The sequence below is a fragment of the Bufo bufo genome, chromosome 8, assembly GCF_905171765.1.
Source record: "Bufo bufo chromosome 8, aBufBuf1.1, whole genome shotgun sequence".
NCBI lineage: Eukaryota > Metazoa > Chordata > Amphibia > Anura > Bufonidae > Bufo > Bufo bufo.
The window spans coordinates 94,319,482-94,336,774 of NC_053396.1; the positions used below are offsets into that span (position 1 = coordinate 94,319,482).

Here is a 17,293-nt window from a genome sequence, read left to right on the forward strand (position 1 = left end):
TTCTGGGAGAAATCCTCATCTACTCTCTTCATATCCCTATTAAGCAACTCTTCTGGGTATCCTCTCTCTAACAATCACTGCTTTAAATCTGATGCCTGTCTGTGGTAACCACTATCCTTACTATTTATTCTCCTCAATCTGACAAACTGGCCGTAGGGTACGGCTTTTTTCACATTTCGTGGATGGAAGTTGTCATAGTGGAGCAAGGAGTTGGTCGCCGTGGGCTTACAAAAGCGCCCTCCGTGACCAGCTCGTCGCCCTCAACCAGGACAGCCACATCCAGAAATTCCAATCTTGTACCTCCAAAATTGAGGGTAAATGTCATTCCCATGACATTTGTATTTAGGTATTTTACAAATTCCCTGCATTCGATTTCAGTACCTTCCCATACTATGAATACGTCATCCACAAAACGTAAATACGTTTTCAAACGGGGTAAAAACGGATTCATAGTGGAATAAACAAACCTATCTTCTAATCTGGCAAGATACATATTTGCGAATGTGCAGGAGACGGCGGTCCCCATAGCTGTACCCAGCTTTTGCCTAAACCACTCGTTTCCAAACTGAAACACGTTGTTGGTTAAAATGAACTCCAGTGCCTCACCAATGAACTCTGGGCTTTTTCCCAAATTAGTTACGATGTCAAGGACCGCCTCCACACCCGCACCATGAGGGATGCGGGTGTAGAGGCTTTCCACATCGAGGGATACCAACTGGTATCCTTCCTGCCAATGTAATTCCTTTAAAGCCAACAAAAAATCATTGGTGTCCCTGAGATAAGCAAAGGCACTTACCAAAGAGGGTCTTAAAAGCCAGTCTACATACTTAGACAAGGGCTCCGTCACTGAGCCAATCCCCGCCACGATGGGACGTCCCGGGGGGTGGCTCAGCGACTTGTGGACCTTGGGGAGAAAATACCACGATGGTCTAGCTGGAAACAAGGGAACAAGTTTGTCCAGCATATTCTTAGGGAGGAAACCTGCCTCCACATATTTAGTAACAAGTGACCTGAGTTGGTGCTGGGTACTGGGTATGGGATCCCCCCGTTCCCTCTCATACACGCAAGTATCCCCCAGTTGTCTGAGGGCTTCACCTATATAGTATTCTCTAGACATGAGAACTACATTACCCCCCTTGTCCGCCGGCTTTACCACTACATCATTTCTGGAGCGAAGCCACTGCAGAGCTTTTTGCTCTTCAGGACTGATATTAGGTTGAGCTGTGGAATAAACAGCCCGAACATCTCTCATTACCTGGTGTTGGAATATGTCAATGCTACTGCCGGCGGGCATAGGGGGGCAAAAAGTAGATTTAACTCCACCTTTAAATGGATCCACAGAGGCGTCACTAGGGAGTTCCTCAGTGATTGCTGCCCCAGTAAGAAATTCCAAACAGGCTAATTCTTCTTCGTCAAATTTAGTGGATATGTGGAAGCCTATAGGATAAGGACCCAACGGTACCTCTCCTTGTGTACGTACAATCTTCTGCGGTGCGTCTCTGAATAATTTGTGTAGATGGAGCTTACGGGTAGCTTTAAATAGATCCACTTCAAACGTAAAAGGATCAAACTGCTCTGTTAAACTGTATCCAAGTCCTTTGCTGAGGACCCTTATTAACATGATTGATGATGCTCTTTGCCTCTCTGTGACCTTTTCACTACAAAATCACGGTGACAACTTTATCTCAATGTGATTTTGTAGTAAAAATATCACAGAAAGGCATGCAGCATTATTAATTGTCTCTGCTGTCCGGAAAGGGGCTCGGCTCTCTTTCACGCAGCAGATTTCCCGCAAGGCATCCGCTCGTGTGAAAGAGTACTTAGAGTTCTGGAATGTAACACTGACAGCATTACCGTATGTACATTCCAGAACTCTAAGGCTTACATAGCATCATAAATCAGTATAATACTATGCGATCCTATCAGTGCTATGTAGGTCAGGAAGGGAGACACACGCAGCGAGTTCAATACAGCCTAAGCTTTATAAGGTCATAACTAGGGATGAAGTTTTAATGCGAATCGACTTCGGATGTTTCATCCAAAGTCGATTCGCTCATTCCTAGTTAAAACTGATGCTAGACTCTAGATAAGGATTGTAAAATTATAAAAGAAAAATGAATGCACAATTACCTTAACCAAAAGGAACTTTGATCAAAAAACTTCTTTTCATACATCTCTACTCCAAAGTTATAGCACAGTATAGACAGGTATGAAGCCTGCAAACAAAAATATTTTCCTGTATGAACAGTACTGTATAACAAAGTACTAAATAGATTAATGGCCTAAGAGATTTATATTACATTACCTTAAAGGGATCCTGTCAAAGTTGAACATGGTGTCTGAAATGTAGGCAGCATGTTATAGAACAGGAGGTGCTGAGCAGATTTGCCGTATTTTCCACCCTATAAGACGCACCCCGCCAAGAGTGGACGAAAAAATGTCAGTGCGTTTTTTATGGCGAATAATAATGAGCGCTTCTATTATAGAAGCTACGTAGAGATAAAATTGGGAGAGTAGAGCGCCACATGTGCATTAAACGCTTCCTTATTGTGTTAAAAGAGCTTACGAGTCTGCTTACCAGATGTTGTTGTGAAGAGTCACAACAACTGTAGATCACTTTGCTGGTTATTTGGTGTCCCGACCAGCGTGCGGCTGTCTTGGGCTGTGGCCGCGGTCCTCTGCGTGTGCTCAAGGCAGGTGGCAGATGAAGAGAAATAACCTTTAAAAAACATATTAGTCCTATACTGTATAATAAAAGATCTCTTAATACCAGACACTTCCATTCTGAAGTTCATTTAATCAAGTTCTAGGCAGCACCAAAGGGGTCCGCAACTACGTTTTTTAAAGGTTATTTCTATTATGGAAGCGCTCATTAGTACAGGAGGACCAGGGAGTGGTGAATACAGTGCTCTCTGGGCGGGCTCTGTACTCACCACTTCCTGATCTTCGTCAGCCGCACACTTTGTTGTGACCTGCGCATAGAACATCAGGTGACAGCACAGTGAGCAGCAGGAAGAGCAGGAGCTGGAACTCAGGAGCAGCGGTGTCAGCAGCTGGAGAGGTAAATTTATTTATTTTTCTCTGATCTGAGGTCTGATTAACATGGGAGTCTGATCTGAAGTCTGATTGGGGTCTTATAAACAATGGGGATCTGAGCTTAGGTCTGATTGGGGGTCTTATAAACATCAGGGGTCTGATCTGAGGTCTGATTAGAGGTCTTAACATTGTAGGCTGACTAACCTTGGGGGTCTGATTGGGGCTCTGACCTGAGATATGATTAACATTTGGGGTCTGAGCTGACGTCTGATGAAAAATATTATTTTTCTTATTTTCCTCCTCTAAAACCTAGTTGCGTCTTAGGGGCAGGTGCGTCTTATAGGGCAAAAATACGGTATATGTTGTGTTATGGGAAAACATTCAGTATAATATGTATATCATTCATTTAAATTCCTGCTCATTCTGGGCTTTGAGGTCAAGGAGGCGGTCCTATCAAAGATTGACAGCTCTCTGTGTATTACAGAATGAGCAGGAATTTAAAGTAATGAAATACAGAACATACTGAATCTTTTCCCACAAAACTATATGTCATTATGTCAATCTGCTCAGCTGCTCCTGCTCTTTAACATGCTGCCTGCAACTCAGACACCATGTTCAATGTGACAGGTTCTCATTAACCCCTCCCCTCCGTCTTAACGTAAAAATACATTCGCTGTGGGGGTTTAAAACAGCAGTTGTATGCCTCATTCACACGTCAGTGTTTTGTTCATTGATTTCCATCAGCGATTGTGATCCAAAACCAGGTGCGGCTCTAAACACAGAACAGGTACAGATCTTTACCTTATAACTTTTATCTGTGGAAGCTCCAATCCTGGTTTTGGCTCACAATCACTGATGGAAATCACTGACCAAAATACTGACATGTGACTGAGGCTTTAACCCCTTCCCATCATATGACGTAATAGTACGTCATGGCGGCAAATGACTTGCCGCATTTTGACATATTATTACGTCATGGTGATCGGGCAGGATCCAGAGCTGTGCGCGCCCGATCACTGCAGGGGCCCGGCAGATTAACCCCTTCTATGCCTCGCACGGCATCTGGACCTGCCTTCGAGGGGGGTCAAGGAGATCCGGCCCCAGGCTCGTCTCCTAGGCAACCTGTTAGTGTATTACTCAGTGTAATACACTAACAGGCAATCTATTACAATACAGATGCATTGTAATGCATTGCATAGGGGATCAGACCCCTAAAAGTTGAAGTCCCAGAGTGGGATAGAAATAAAGTTAAAAAAAAAAAGCAAAAAAAGTGTTTTTAATAAAAAAAATAAAGTTTCAAGTAAAAAAAGAAAGAAACACCCCTTTCCTCAGATTTTATAATAAAAAATAGAAAAAAAAGGAAAAAAACACACATATTAGTTATATCCGCATCCGTACAACCGGCTCTATAAATATATCACATGATCCACCCCATCCGATAAACACCATAAAAAAATAAAAACTGTGTCAAAAAAGCCATTTTTGTCTCCTTACATCAAAAAATGATCAAGTCAAAGAGAGAGAAAGATAAAAAAATAAAAAGAGAGGGTCTGCCGAGCACATGGACACGGGAACCTTGTAGACAAGGTCTCTTGGGCAAGATGTCAGTGTGGGTAACAAACTAAGCACTGATGGCATGGGTCTGGCAAAATAAAGGGAAGCCTCTGACGCTGACCACATCTTCCAGGGGGAAGGTTGAGCCGGGCAATGGCAAGATAATGCGGATGCCCTGTCACAAGCATCCGGTTGGTACAAGCGTTCACCCCCATGGGTTTGAACAGAGAGGGGGGGATATGTGGTAATGTGAACAGTGCTGGAAGGTGTGTTGTCCCACTTCAGGTACCTCAGATGGGTGAGACAGATAAAATCCAGAGAGTGGCAGTAGTCTCAGCAAAGCATAGTTTGCTGAGACATTTTTGTATACATTTTCTGGGCTGGATTTTACTTGGACTTGTGGCTAAGCTTGGTAGAGGAAGTTGCCAGTCCACACCCTTCCAATACGGGTTTTCCTTTCTACCTGAGGTGATCGCAGGTGAGGCCTGCTGTAATCAGGCTGGCATAAAGCGCCTCAGAGTAGGTCAGTCTGGGGGAGATACGCTGTGAGATACAGAGACCCAGAGCAGAGGCTCTGTGCGTGGTCTCAGCTCGCCAGGGCGGCTTTACTAGCTGGGTGACTCCCTGCTCCTAAGTCTGCCTTGAGCGCCGAGCTGATCACTCGGTGCTCGACTGGTTGGTCTGTCGGTCTTGTGACGCTGGCCACGTCACATGACCCTCACTTCCCACTATATATACAGGCAGCCTGCTGGCCACAGGTTGCCTGTTAATTTAGGTTCCACCTGTGATTTTGTCTCTCCTGGCGTACTTACCTCCTGCTGAATTCCTGACGATCCTCTGCCTGCTCCTTGTGTACTTTGCTGCACTCCTGGTATTCTGACCCCGGCCTCCTCCTGACGATCCTCTGCTGACTCCTTTGGTACTTCACGTCTCTCCTGGTATTTATGACCTCGGCTTCTCCTGACTATTCTCTGCTTGCTCCATTTGTACTTTGTAGCTTTCCTGGTATTGACTCGGTCCGTTCACGTTCTGTTGTTTGTCTGTCTGTCATCCCAGCACTTATTCCAAGCTAGAGATTGCCGTCCAGTTGTCCCCTGTCATTAGGACTTGCGAGGCAAGTAGCCAGGGCCAGGGGTAAGGGTGGAGCGCAGTGGTCACTTCCCTCCCCCCTGTGTGTGTGTGTACGCGACCGTTACAGATTAACAGGCCCAATAACCACTGTATAATGAATCCTCTGGTGACCCTGACTGACCATGTCTCTAATCTGACGCAGAGGGTGCAGGAGTTAGGGGAAAAACTCAGTTCTTTTGAGTTAGGGCAAGGTTCTTCCACTCCTCAGGCCTCCAGTCCACATTTTGAGCCCCAGATTAAGCTCCCAGAACCATTTTCTGGAGACCGGAAGAAGTTTCTCTCTTTAAGGAGAATTGCAAACTTTATTTCCGTTTGCGCCCCGTGTCCTCTGGTCCCGAGAGTCAACGCGTGGGCATTATCATCTCCCGACTACAGGGTGATCCCCAGGACTGGGCGTTCTCTTTACCTGCTGGCGCCAGTTATTTATCTTCTGTGGAGGGGTTCTTTCAGGCCCGGGGTACCCTCTATGATGAACCAGACAGGGCTCTAGTAGCCGAGACGGCTCTAAAGGCACTGGTTCAGGGCAATCTACCTGCGGAGGATTATTGCACCCAATTCAGAAGGTGGTGTGTCCCCTCAGGATGGAACGAACCAGCACTGAAGAGTCAGTTCAGGTCAGGTCTGTCTGATAATTTAAAGGATCTTCTGGTCAGTTATCAACTTCCAGAGACCTTAGAGGAGATGATGACCCTTGTTGTCCGACTTGACCGACGGGTTAGAGAGAGACGACAGGAACAACAGTTCTCTTCCCAGATGGTGGTCCAGCCAGAGGCCTATCCCAGAGACAATGCTGAGGTCTCCACCGAGGAACCCATGCAGGTTGGCATGACCCGAGGGAATCTTCGCCGCAGACATGGAGAATGCTTTTACTGTGGAGATCCTGACCATTGGATCAACCAGTGTCCTAAGAAGGTCCTCTCTGTCAAGGCTCCTAAGGCAAGGCAACCTAAAGACCAGGTACACCCTGAATTTTCTAAATGTAAGCTTTTGGTACCCATTACGATTTCTCTGGGAGTAGATAAATGGCCGGGTAAGGCCTTTATTGATTCTGGCTCAGCGGCAAGCTTTATTGACTCTAAGTATGCTGTAAGATTGGGTATTCCTATGTTTGCCTTACCAACTCCTATCCATGTCACGGCTATTGATGCTACTCCTCTTATTGGTGGTACGGTGAGCTCATGTACCTCGGAGATTTCTCTAACCGTGGGTGTGTGCCACTCAGAGAGATGTTCCCTTTTTGTCCTGGAGAACCTACCGGCTGAGGTGGTACTAGGGTTGCCTTGGCTCCGACTACATATCCCCACTATAGATTAGTCCAATGGGGAGTTGGTGAGATGGGGGCCTAAGTGTGACTCGTGCTTGTCCGTGGTACAGGCTGGGGTCTCAGTAAAGTCTGATACTTTACCCACTGTTGTTAGAGAATATTCTGATGTATTCTCATCACCAACCCCGGAGGTTCTACCCCCCCATAGACCTTATGATTGTACCATAGAGCTAGTAGAGGGGGCCAAATTTCCTAAGGGGCGAATTTATAATCTTTCTAAGCCCGAACGCAAGGCCATGGAAGATTATATTAAGGAGAGCCTTGGTAAAGGGCATATTAGACCTTCTGTCTCTCCTATGGGGGCGGGGTTTTTCTTCGTTAAGAAAAAAGATGGTGGTCTTAGACCATGTATCGATTACCAGAGATGAAATAAAATCACTGTCCAGAATAGATACTCCCTCCCATTGATTCCGGATTTATTTAACCAGGTTCTGGGGGCAACCTGGTTTTCCAAAATTGACCTGAAAGGGGCATACAATCTAATCCGAATCAAGGAGGGAGACGAATGGAAGACGGCGTTCAATACTCCGGTAGGACACTTTGAATATCAGGTGATGCCTTTTGGACTCAGCAATGCCCCAGCTGTGTTCCAAAACTTCATGAATGACATTCTTAGGGAGTTCTTAGGTAAATTTGTTATTGTCTATCTTGACAACATTTTGATATTCTCTCCTGACTTCGAATCCCATGTGTCTCATGTTAAACAAGTATTAGAGGTGTTGAGGCAGAATCAGCTATCCGCTAAGCAAGAGAAATGTGTCTTTGGTGTACAGGAGATTTTGTTTCTAGGGCATGTTCTGACTCCTCACGCCTTCAAGATGGATCCTGGTAAGGTACTAGCAATTAAGGAATGGGTAAGACCTTCATCCTTAAAGGCCTTACAACGTTTCCTAGGTTTCGCCAATTACTATCGTAAATTTATTATGAATTTTTCCGTAATTGCTAAACGGTTGACCGACCTTACTAAGAAAGGGGCGGATTTGGAGAAATGGTCTACTGAGGCCATTTCTTCATTTGAAAAATTAAAAGAGGCATTCAGTAGCGCTCCCATTCTGATCCAGCCTGATCAGGAGAAACCTTTTATTGCGGAGGTGGATGCGTCCGAGGACGGCGCAGGAGCAGTCCTTTCACAAGGTCCTGCTAGCCTCACTAACCTGAGACCATGTGCCTTCTTCTCCAGGAAATTCTCTCCCACGGAGAGAAACTAAGACATAGGGAATAGGGAGCTGCTGGGCATTAAATGGGCATTTGAGGAGTGGAGGCATTTTCTGGAGGGGGCAAGGCATTGTGTAACTGTTGTCACTGACCATAAAAACCTTATGTTTCCCGAGTCTGCTAAGAGGTTGAATCCCCGTCAAGCCAGATGGGCTCTGTTTTTTACTCGTTTTGATTTTTCCATTACGTTCAGGCCAGGAAGTAAAAATTTGAAGGCGGACGCATTATCTCGGAGCTTCCATGCTTTTCAACCTACTGAGGTACCACCTGAATCCATCCTACCAGCAAAAATCTTCATAGCAGCTCTTACCCATATCTCGGCTCGCATTAGGTCTGAACAACATCTGGCACCGGTATCCACCCCAACAGATAAGTTGTTTGTTCCCGTACAATTTTGTCTCCAGCTGTTGGGTGAGTGTCACGATTCTGCCTTTTGTGGACATCCGGGTGTTGAGGGCACTAAGGATCTGGTTTCTAGATCTTATTGGTGGCCCACTCTAACTAGGGATGTCAAGTCCTACGTGTCAGCCTGTGAGGTTTGTGCCAGGTCCAAGACACCTAGGACTCGCCCTGCTGGTAACCTACGACCCCTACCCATTCCCAGTTGACCCTGGTCCCATATCTCAATGGACTTTATAACTGACCTACCGCCTGCGGAGGGTAAGACTGTAGTTTGGGTAGTGGTCGATAGGTTTAGCAAGATGTCCATTTCATTCCCCTGTCTAAACTCCCGAATGCCAAAACTCTGGCGTCTATTTTTGTGAAAGAAATTGTTCGATTGCATCGTATTCCGGAAAATATTGTTTCTGACAGGAGTGTGCAGTTTGTGTCCAAATTCTGGAGGGCCTTCTGTCAAAAATTTAAAATTTCATTGTCTTTTTCCTCTGTCTACCACCCTGAGAGTAATGGGCAGACTGAACGCCTTAATCAGTCTGTGGAACAATTCTTGAAGTTGTATGTTGCTGATGACCAGCAATTATGGGTGAAATTTCTTCCATTGGCTGAATTTGCTTTGAATAACCGTGTCAATTCTTCTGCTGGGGTTTATCCTTTCTTTTGTAACCATGGTTTCCATCCCCGTTTTCATTCTGGGTCATCCGTCTCCTCCTCTAACCCTGAGGCGGATAGGCTCTCCTCTGAACTGTGCACAGTTTGGGCCCAGGTTCAATCGAACTTAGAAAAGGCTCAAAGTTCTCAGAAACTCAAGGCCGATAGGAGACGTTCAAGGGGGGTGAATTTTCAGGTTGGGGATAAGGTATGGTTGTCCTCCAAGAATCTCTCTCTTAAGGTAGATTCTAAAAAGTTTGCTCCTCGTTTTATTGGACCATATAAGATCACGGAGGTGATTAACCCGGTATCATTTAGGTTGGAGCTGCCCGAGTCCTTCCACATTCATAATGTGTTCCATAAATCTCTACAAAATTATTTTTTTTAACCGGTAGAACCATCGAAAGCCTCGCCTCCACCGGTTCTTGTTAATGATGCTGTTGAGTATGTGGTGTCTAAAATAGTGGATGTCAGGAAGGTGCGTAATTCCTTGTAGTACCTGATTCACTGGAAGGGGTATGAACCTGAAGAGAGATCTTGGGTACCTGCCAGGGAGGTTCATGCTCCTAGACTTGTTCGAAAATTTCATTTAGAACACCCTGAAAGGCAATCGCCTGAAGTCTTGGGTCCGGTGGCCCCTCGTAAAAGGGGGGGTACTGTAACGGGGTTCCGAAGGTGCACTCGGTCCCCCATTAGCCGCAGACCTGCTGCTTAGCTTCGGGAGCGAGGATCTGTGTTTGACCTCGTTCCCAGGGCGGCTTTACTAGCTGGGTGACTCCCTGCTCCTAAGTCTGCCTTGAGCACCGAGCTGATCATTCGGTGCTCGACTGGTTGGTCTGTCAGTCATGTGACGCTGGCCACGTCACATGACCCTCACTTCCCACTATATATACAGGCAGCCTTCTGGCCACAGGTTGCCTGTTAATTTAGGTTCCACCTGTGATTTTGTCTCTCCTGGCGTACTTACCTCCTGCTGAATTCCTGACGATCCTCTGCCTGCTCCTTGTGTACTTTGCTGCTCTCCTGGTATTCTGACCCCGGCCTCGGTCCGTTCACGTTCTGTTGTTTGTCTGTCTGTCATCCCAGCACTTATTCCAAGCTAGGGATTGCCGTCCAGTTGTCCCCTGTCATTAGGACTTGCGAGGCAAGTAGGCAGGGCCAGGGGTGAGGGTAGAGCGCAGTGGTCACTTCCCTCCCCCCTGTGTGTGTGTGTACGCGACCGTTACCACCACCAACGATATTCCCCTGCATTAACCTTTCTATATCCCTAGACCACCAACGATAACCCTTATTCCCCTGCATTCCCCCTGCATTAACCCTTTAGCATTTCCCTCATTACCCCCTGCACAGGTAACCCCTATTATACCCCCTGATATCACCCCAGCATTTAACCCCTGCTCACCCCCTGCTCTCCCCTGGTCCAGCATTTACCCCTACTCCCCTAGTCAGCCCTGGTCATTCCCTGTAATCCTTTGTTTACCCTTAGTAACTCCCCTAGGGACAGCTTAGAGCCAGGTTGGGTGGGCTGCTAACGTGCATGTAAGTGTTAAGTATAGTTAGATTTTGGGGTTGAGTATTGGAAGTGGGAGTGTGTCTAGTGTAGTTAGTACCGTATTGCTGTGTTATTATATTGTGTTTATTACAGTGTTGTAGTGTTATTAGAATATTGCTGTATTACGGTGTGTCCATATATATATATGTTTGTATAACCCTTTGTATAGACATACATACATATATATATATATATATATATATATATATAGTAGTATGAGACGTGTCATTGTATAATAAATTCCTTTTATTGTTCAAAGTACAGTGTGTAGTCTTTTATATTGTATCGCCGCCATAGTATAGTATTAGGCGCCGCAGCAATAGACGCAGGTAGTTCAGTAATAGAGTGAGGTAATCAGTAGTATTAGTTTAATTGGTATAAATAGGCGGAGGCATCCCTAAACGACTCACGCCTATTTATGAATATTAATTATTGAGATTTGCAAAAATACCAATAATTAATAGTTCCTTTAACATTGGTGAGCCAGGCCCACTGCTGGGAATTTGTGTCCGTGTTTGGCTTTGGTGAAGGAAGTCGCTATTCTGTGAATTAGTCAGGCAAGAGAGACGTGGTCAGTGGATTCTGAGCGTCCAGGACCTGATAATTCGGACAGAAAGCGATTTTTCAATCAGAGCTAGGCACAAACCAAAATCTACAGCATAGAACTTAAATCTTTGTGATTTGTGTATTAAGTATTTTCTGATTCCCTTACACGCCCACTGAGAACTGGAGAGAAGTCATCACATACACCACTGAAGAGAGAACCATCATCATTGAAGCTGAACAGAAATCGTCTGGCTGGTCGGGAGAAGGCGTTCCGAATATTGAAGGACCTCCTCCACGCAGCAACACAGTACAACAAACAACGGCACCAAAGAAGATGGCCTCTCGTCAAAAAGTGAGTATGAACTTCTCCACACTGCAACACCTCAGCAAACATAGCACATACAACCCCATCATTCCCACCACTTACAAATCCACTGAGCTGCTATGGTCCACTCTATTGGACCAGGCATACGCTCATGATAAAATCTGCATTAATAATACTGTGTTAAAAAAAAAAGAAGAAAACGGCTCCAAATGTTAACCAAATTGGTTTACACTTTTGAGGATATCATTTGGAAGCCAGAACATCTTGAAACACTTAACAACACAACAAAGGCAGAGGAAGTTTCCAACACGGCAAACTTTCACTGCAATTGTTGTGTTGAGAACATTAAACAGTTACACACATTACAAACACAATTACAAAAGAAGTCCCAGTGTACGGTCGAGAGGGGCAGAGAGATTTGCATGTTAGAGTCTAGACTCTTGGACAAAGAGAGTTTCTACTCTGACATGGACAAGGAACTGCTCAGACTGTATACTGAGATAAATCAGTTTAGGAACAATGCAGTATCTACGGATACCACGATTGTTCAACTTTGAGAGGACCTTGAGTGCAGCTAGGGAGCCATCCCTCACGGATGCTGTTATGACTATTGCAATAAGATAAAGAAAAAAAGAGGTTGAGTGGTACCACCAGGGCTAAGTGCCCTGGAGAAAAGGCGCCAGAAGGGTGGAGAGAGTTATAGTGAAGGTAGAGTCAGGTATAGTAGCACCACAATCTAAGTGCCGTTCAATAGAAATTGAGGGAAGGCAGCACAAGTGTTATAGGGGGATGAAGAAAATATTTTTCATTCCCAATGGGAAAATGCAGATAGTGGGTGAACTTGGTCTGGTGGTGCCAGAGTAGATGGATCCAACCATGACCTGGTTCAAAAGAAAACACTATAAAAGGCGCCACTCCCAAAGGATGTAGAGGAAGTGAATATGGTGATTAATGCCCCCTCGTCTCTGGAGGGTGATCGTTATACAGAATATTCTCCAGAAGAGGTATTATAATTCTGATAAAAGTGCTCAAGATGTGAGTACTCACTTCACAGGGGGGGATAGTCACAGGATAAAGCTCAAGACACCCGTGACTAACTGCCCCCCTGGCCAGAATCGCATATCAGGTGATACCAATTGATGTCAGCAGACACCAAGGCTTCTGATCAATATAGTTTATTACAGTAAAAGCTGGACCAACGCGTTTCGGAGGTCTCACAACCCTCCTTCTTCAGGGGTATCAAAGAGAGAACAAAAAATAATAATAATCATATATAATATAAACATATGACATCCAGAGAATTTTTTTTTAAAAATATGTTAAAAGGATGTTAAGAGGACATATAAAAGAACAACGAAAGTATAAGTAAACACTAAAACATAGTTCAATTATATTAGGAAACAAGCTATCATACAGTCAAATTATTAAGAGTATTGTATACTATGTCATCACAAAATAATGTTAACGGTACAGAATGTATATTCGTTATATAAACATGAGCTTCCATGTTTTCTGGAAGACTTCTACAAATATCTATTTTTTTGTTTTTAGGGAATCCTTCAAAACAGGTCGTCACAGAGAGCAGGGTTGGCTTCTAGTTTAAAAAATGGATAAGGTGTAATAGAATAATAAAAAAAAATCCAAAGTCTACCTTCAGGGGTCTTTTTACAGGGTCTCCTGTCCTTTAGGAGAAGATGCTCCTTCTATGTGCGCTTCCCCTTTAATGGACACTTAAATAGGGCGGTGTAAATGCACATGGGGGTGGCGTCTATAAGGAGGAAGGCGCGGGACCGGAAGTAGATGGTACCCAATAGATAATTAGTATAATTCCCTAATATAAATAAACTAAACTAAATAGACTGAAAAAAAAACATGGTTCCGCCGGGGGTCCTGGAGTAGATCTGCGGGTGAAGGCCAAGAAACAAACAAGATCCTAAACATATATTCGCCGCAATCGGGCGTGCGTTCCAGCGTGGAATGCACAGTGACTTCCGGTTTTCGGCCCGCGGTGTAATGCACAGCGCCTTCTGGCGGGGATCGCGGCGCTGTCATGCGTTCCACCGTGGAGAGCGCAGTTACCTCCGCCCAGGATCGCTTTACTTCCGCCCAGGATCGCGTGCTAGGACTAGATTCTAGGACTAGAAAGGACTAGAAAATCACACACACCAAATGCCTAAAATATATAAGGGTATTATATGTGAATAATAGTAATACATAAAAAAATAAATATATATGTAACATATCAGGGATATAATACAATAAATGAGAAAAGATAAAAATAAAAATATGGGGTAAAATTAATCGGAAAGGTTATGAAGGCTATTAAAAGAGATAATCAATGGAAATTATAAAAAATAAATAAATGTATGTGACATATCAGGGGTGTAATACCGAAAATAGGAAGGATTAGATTGTGGGGGGGGGGGGGGGGGGTACGAGAAAGGAGCAAATATAAAAGAGTCTATCAAAAGGAATCAGAAATTTACATATTCAAGGGATTCATTGAGGCCAAAAGGCGTTAGGGTGTTTAAACAAAATATCCAATACATTTATTTTTTACATAGTGACTGGAAACAATGTGTAACGTGTTCACTTGGTGTCACACGTAAACAAGAGGGGTCGCCATCATGAGTTTTGGCATAATTTCTAGAGACACTGTGAGTGAGTATTTTCCTCGTGATGTTTGAGCGATGCTCATTCATCCTTTCACGCAGAGATTGTGTGGTGCGGCCCACGTAAAGGAGTTAACAAGAACATTGGAGGAGGTAGATGACGTTCATCGTACCGCAATTCATGTGGTGTTTTATGGTAAATGTTTCACCATTCGAGGGATTTGTGACACTCCTGATGCCATGTGTGATCATGATACAACACTTACACCTATTTATTTTGCATTCAAAAATGCTTGGGGTATTCTTTATTGTTTTTTCCTTGTTTGGGGGGTGGTACAGTTTGGGGCAGGAGGGGGCCAATAGATTTTTCAAGGTTTTGGCTCTATGGAAGGTTAGAATGGGAGTATAAGTGATACGTTTATTCAGAAGGGGATCTTTTAGTAATATAGACCAGTTTTTTCTTTAAATTTTGCGAATAAGTTTGTGTTGGGAGCTATATCTGGTGACCAAACTTAAGCAACGTATTGAGCTAGGGTCTTTTGTTTCAGATGTTTGATTGCTTGCTTTCGGTCGTAAACTATCTTGTTGGGATATTTTCGCGATTCTTTTAATCAAATCTTCTAATAGTTTTTTTGGGTAACCTTTATCTCTGAATCTCTCTGTTAAGAATCCCATTTGGGTCTTCACGGTATGGTCGTTGGAACAGTTTCTCCTAATTCTTTTTAATTGGCTAAAAGGGATGTTTCTAATCCACTTTGAGTGGTGGCAACTCGTATATTCCAAGTAACTGTTCGCGTCTACGGTCTTGAAGTGAGTTTGCGTAGTGATATTATTATTCTCTATGGTGAGTTTAAAGTTCAAGAAAACCACCAATGTGGTTTTGTATTCCAAGGTAAAAGATAGATTCCAATTATTGGAATTAAGTTCCTTAATAAAATCACATAGTTCTATGCTTTCCCCCTGCCAAATAAAAATAATGTCGTCTATAAATCTACAATAAAATTTAATATTGGGATGAGATAAAAGGCCAAATTTTTCCTCAAACATGCCCATAAATAAATTGCCATAGGATGGTGCAAATTTCGTGTCCATTGCTGTGCCTTGAGTTTGTAGATAAAAGGTATTGTTAAAGAAAAAATTATTATGTTTTAAAATAAATTCTATGGCCCTAACAATAAAATCCCTCTGGGTGTCCAACATCTGTATATCCTGAGACAATGTATGGATTATGGCTGCAACTCCTAGTTCGTGCTTGATATTAGTGTAAAGGGCTGATACATATAGTGTTACCCAAATAAAATCATCTTCCCAATAAAAGGTCTCTAATGAGTTTATGAGATGGGCTGTGTCCCTAATGTAGGAAGGGAGCTTAGTTACATATTTCTGTAGATAATTATCTACATAGGCTGATAGATTCGCAGATAAGCCCCCCACCCCTGATATAATCGGTCTTCCCGGGGGATTCGTTAGGGACTTATGGATCTTTGGTAAGAAGTAAAATCTCAGAGTTGACGGGTGTGGAGTTTGAAGAAAAGTTTTTAGTTTCTTATCGATAATACCACCTTCATAACCTGATTGAACCAGGTCATAAAGTGATTTCTTAAAATTCTTGGTGGGATCTTCTACGAGGGGTCTATAGAAGTTGTCATCTGAAAGAATTCTCATAGATTCTGCAATATAGTAATCAGTGTCCAGAATTACAATGCCCCCTCCCTTATCGGCACTTTTTATTACAATATCCCTATTTCTCATGAGGGTTTTGATGGCAAGTTTTTCCTTATGTTTGAGGTTATCCCTGATGTTAATACATGGTCCTGTGTTGGAAATATTCCTTTGTGAGTCCCCTAGGGAAGTTTTAAAGTCCTTCATCGTCACATCATAGAAATATTCGATGAAGGGGCCTCTACTCTCTAATGGATAAAAAGTAATTTTCCTTTAAGTTCACAGGGAATAGGTGTCTTGGTGGACAAATCAGTCAGAGTAGGGGTGGGGTTGAGGGTGTTCTTTGATTCTAGAGATTTACCAGCAAAATGTGTCTGGAGTGTCAGTTTCCTAATGAGTTGATTAAGGTCAACAAAAACTTCAAAGAGATCAGACTGGTCAGTAGGGCAGAACGAAAGTCCTTTACTGAGGAGCAATATCTTACTGGGGTGTAAAGTGTGTTTGGAGAGGTTGAACATGCCTTTGGATCTTTCTGATGTTGTTGGTGTTACCGTGTCAAGTTCTTCTTTGGTTTTAGTTTTTTCTTTGCGGGGCTGTCTGCGTTTCCCACCTCTTCTCCCTCTATACCGGAAATTTGTCTTTTGCGGGATTAGTTCAACGGAGGAAATTGGGTGATTTTGGTAAGATGGACCTGGGTTGGAGGTTGACTCATTTGTGTCAAGTACGGACTTATGGACAGGGTAGTGGTCCAGTTTTTTCGCACCGGGGGTGTCGAGTTCTTTGTTGCTTTGGCTGTTGGCGATATTCGTTCTAAAAAACTGTTATCTGATATTGTAAGGGGCAACTGTAAAAAATGATCTGGGCTGCTGGTGGATACTGAATGTGTGGAAATATCTAAAATTGATACTGCCGGTTCTGGGCTGTTGGTGGATACTGAATGTGTGGAAATATCTAAAATTGATACTGCCGGCTCAGAAGACAAAAGATCTGGTGATGCCTCCAGTTCGCCCGCTTTGGTTTTAGTGTAGGGTCCTCTTATGATTGTAGGATAATTCCCTATTGGCGTGTGGTATATGGAAGTATTACAAGAGTTTGGGTATGTCTCTGATGTTGGAATTGGTGCCTCTTTCGTTTGTGTTAATAATATAGGTGTTTGTTTAGAATTGGGCAATTGTTCTTTTTTCTTATTAGCCGACCCAAGTACCAATTCCTTTGTGGAACATGGCTCCTGGGCCGTTTTCAGGAGTATGTGATGAGAGGAAGGGAGGGATACGGGTGTGATCCTAGGA

At 43.8% G+C, this 17,293-nt stretch overlaps 1 protein-coding gene across 1 annotated transcript in view; it reads right to left on the reverse strand.

The window, feature by feature from the left end:
* Window positions 1-17,293, reverse strand: part of TEX11 (testis expressed 11) — a 1,801,876-nt gene that overhangs the window by 1,343,429 nt on the left and 441,154 nt on the right. The window contains exon 7 of the mRNA XM_040406306.1: window positions 2,131-2,216. Coding sequence (XP_040262240.1) covers window positions 2,131-2,216 — 86 coding nt within the window. The remainder of the gene's footprint in view (window positions 1-2,130; window positions 2,217-17,293) is intronic.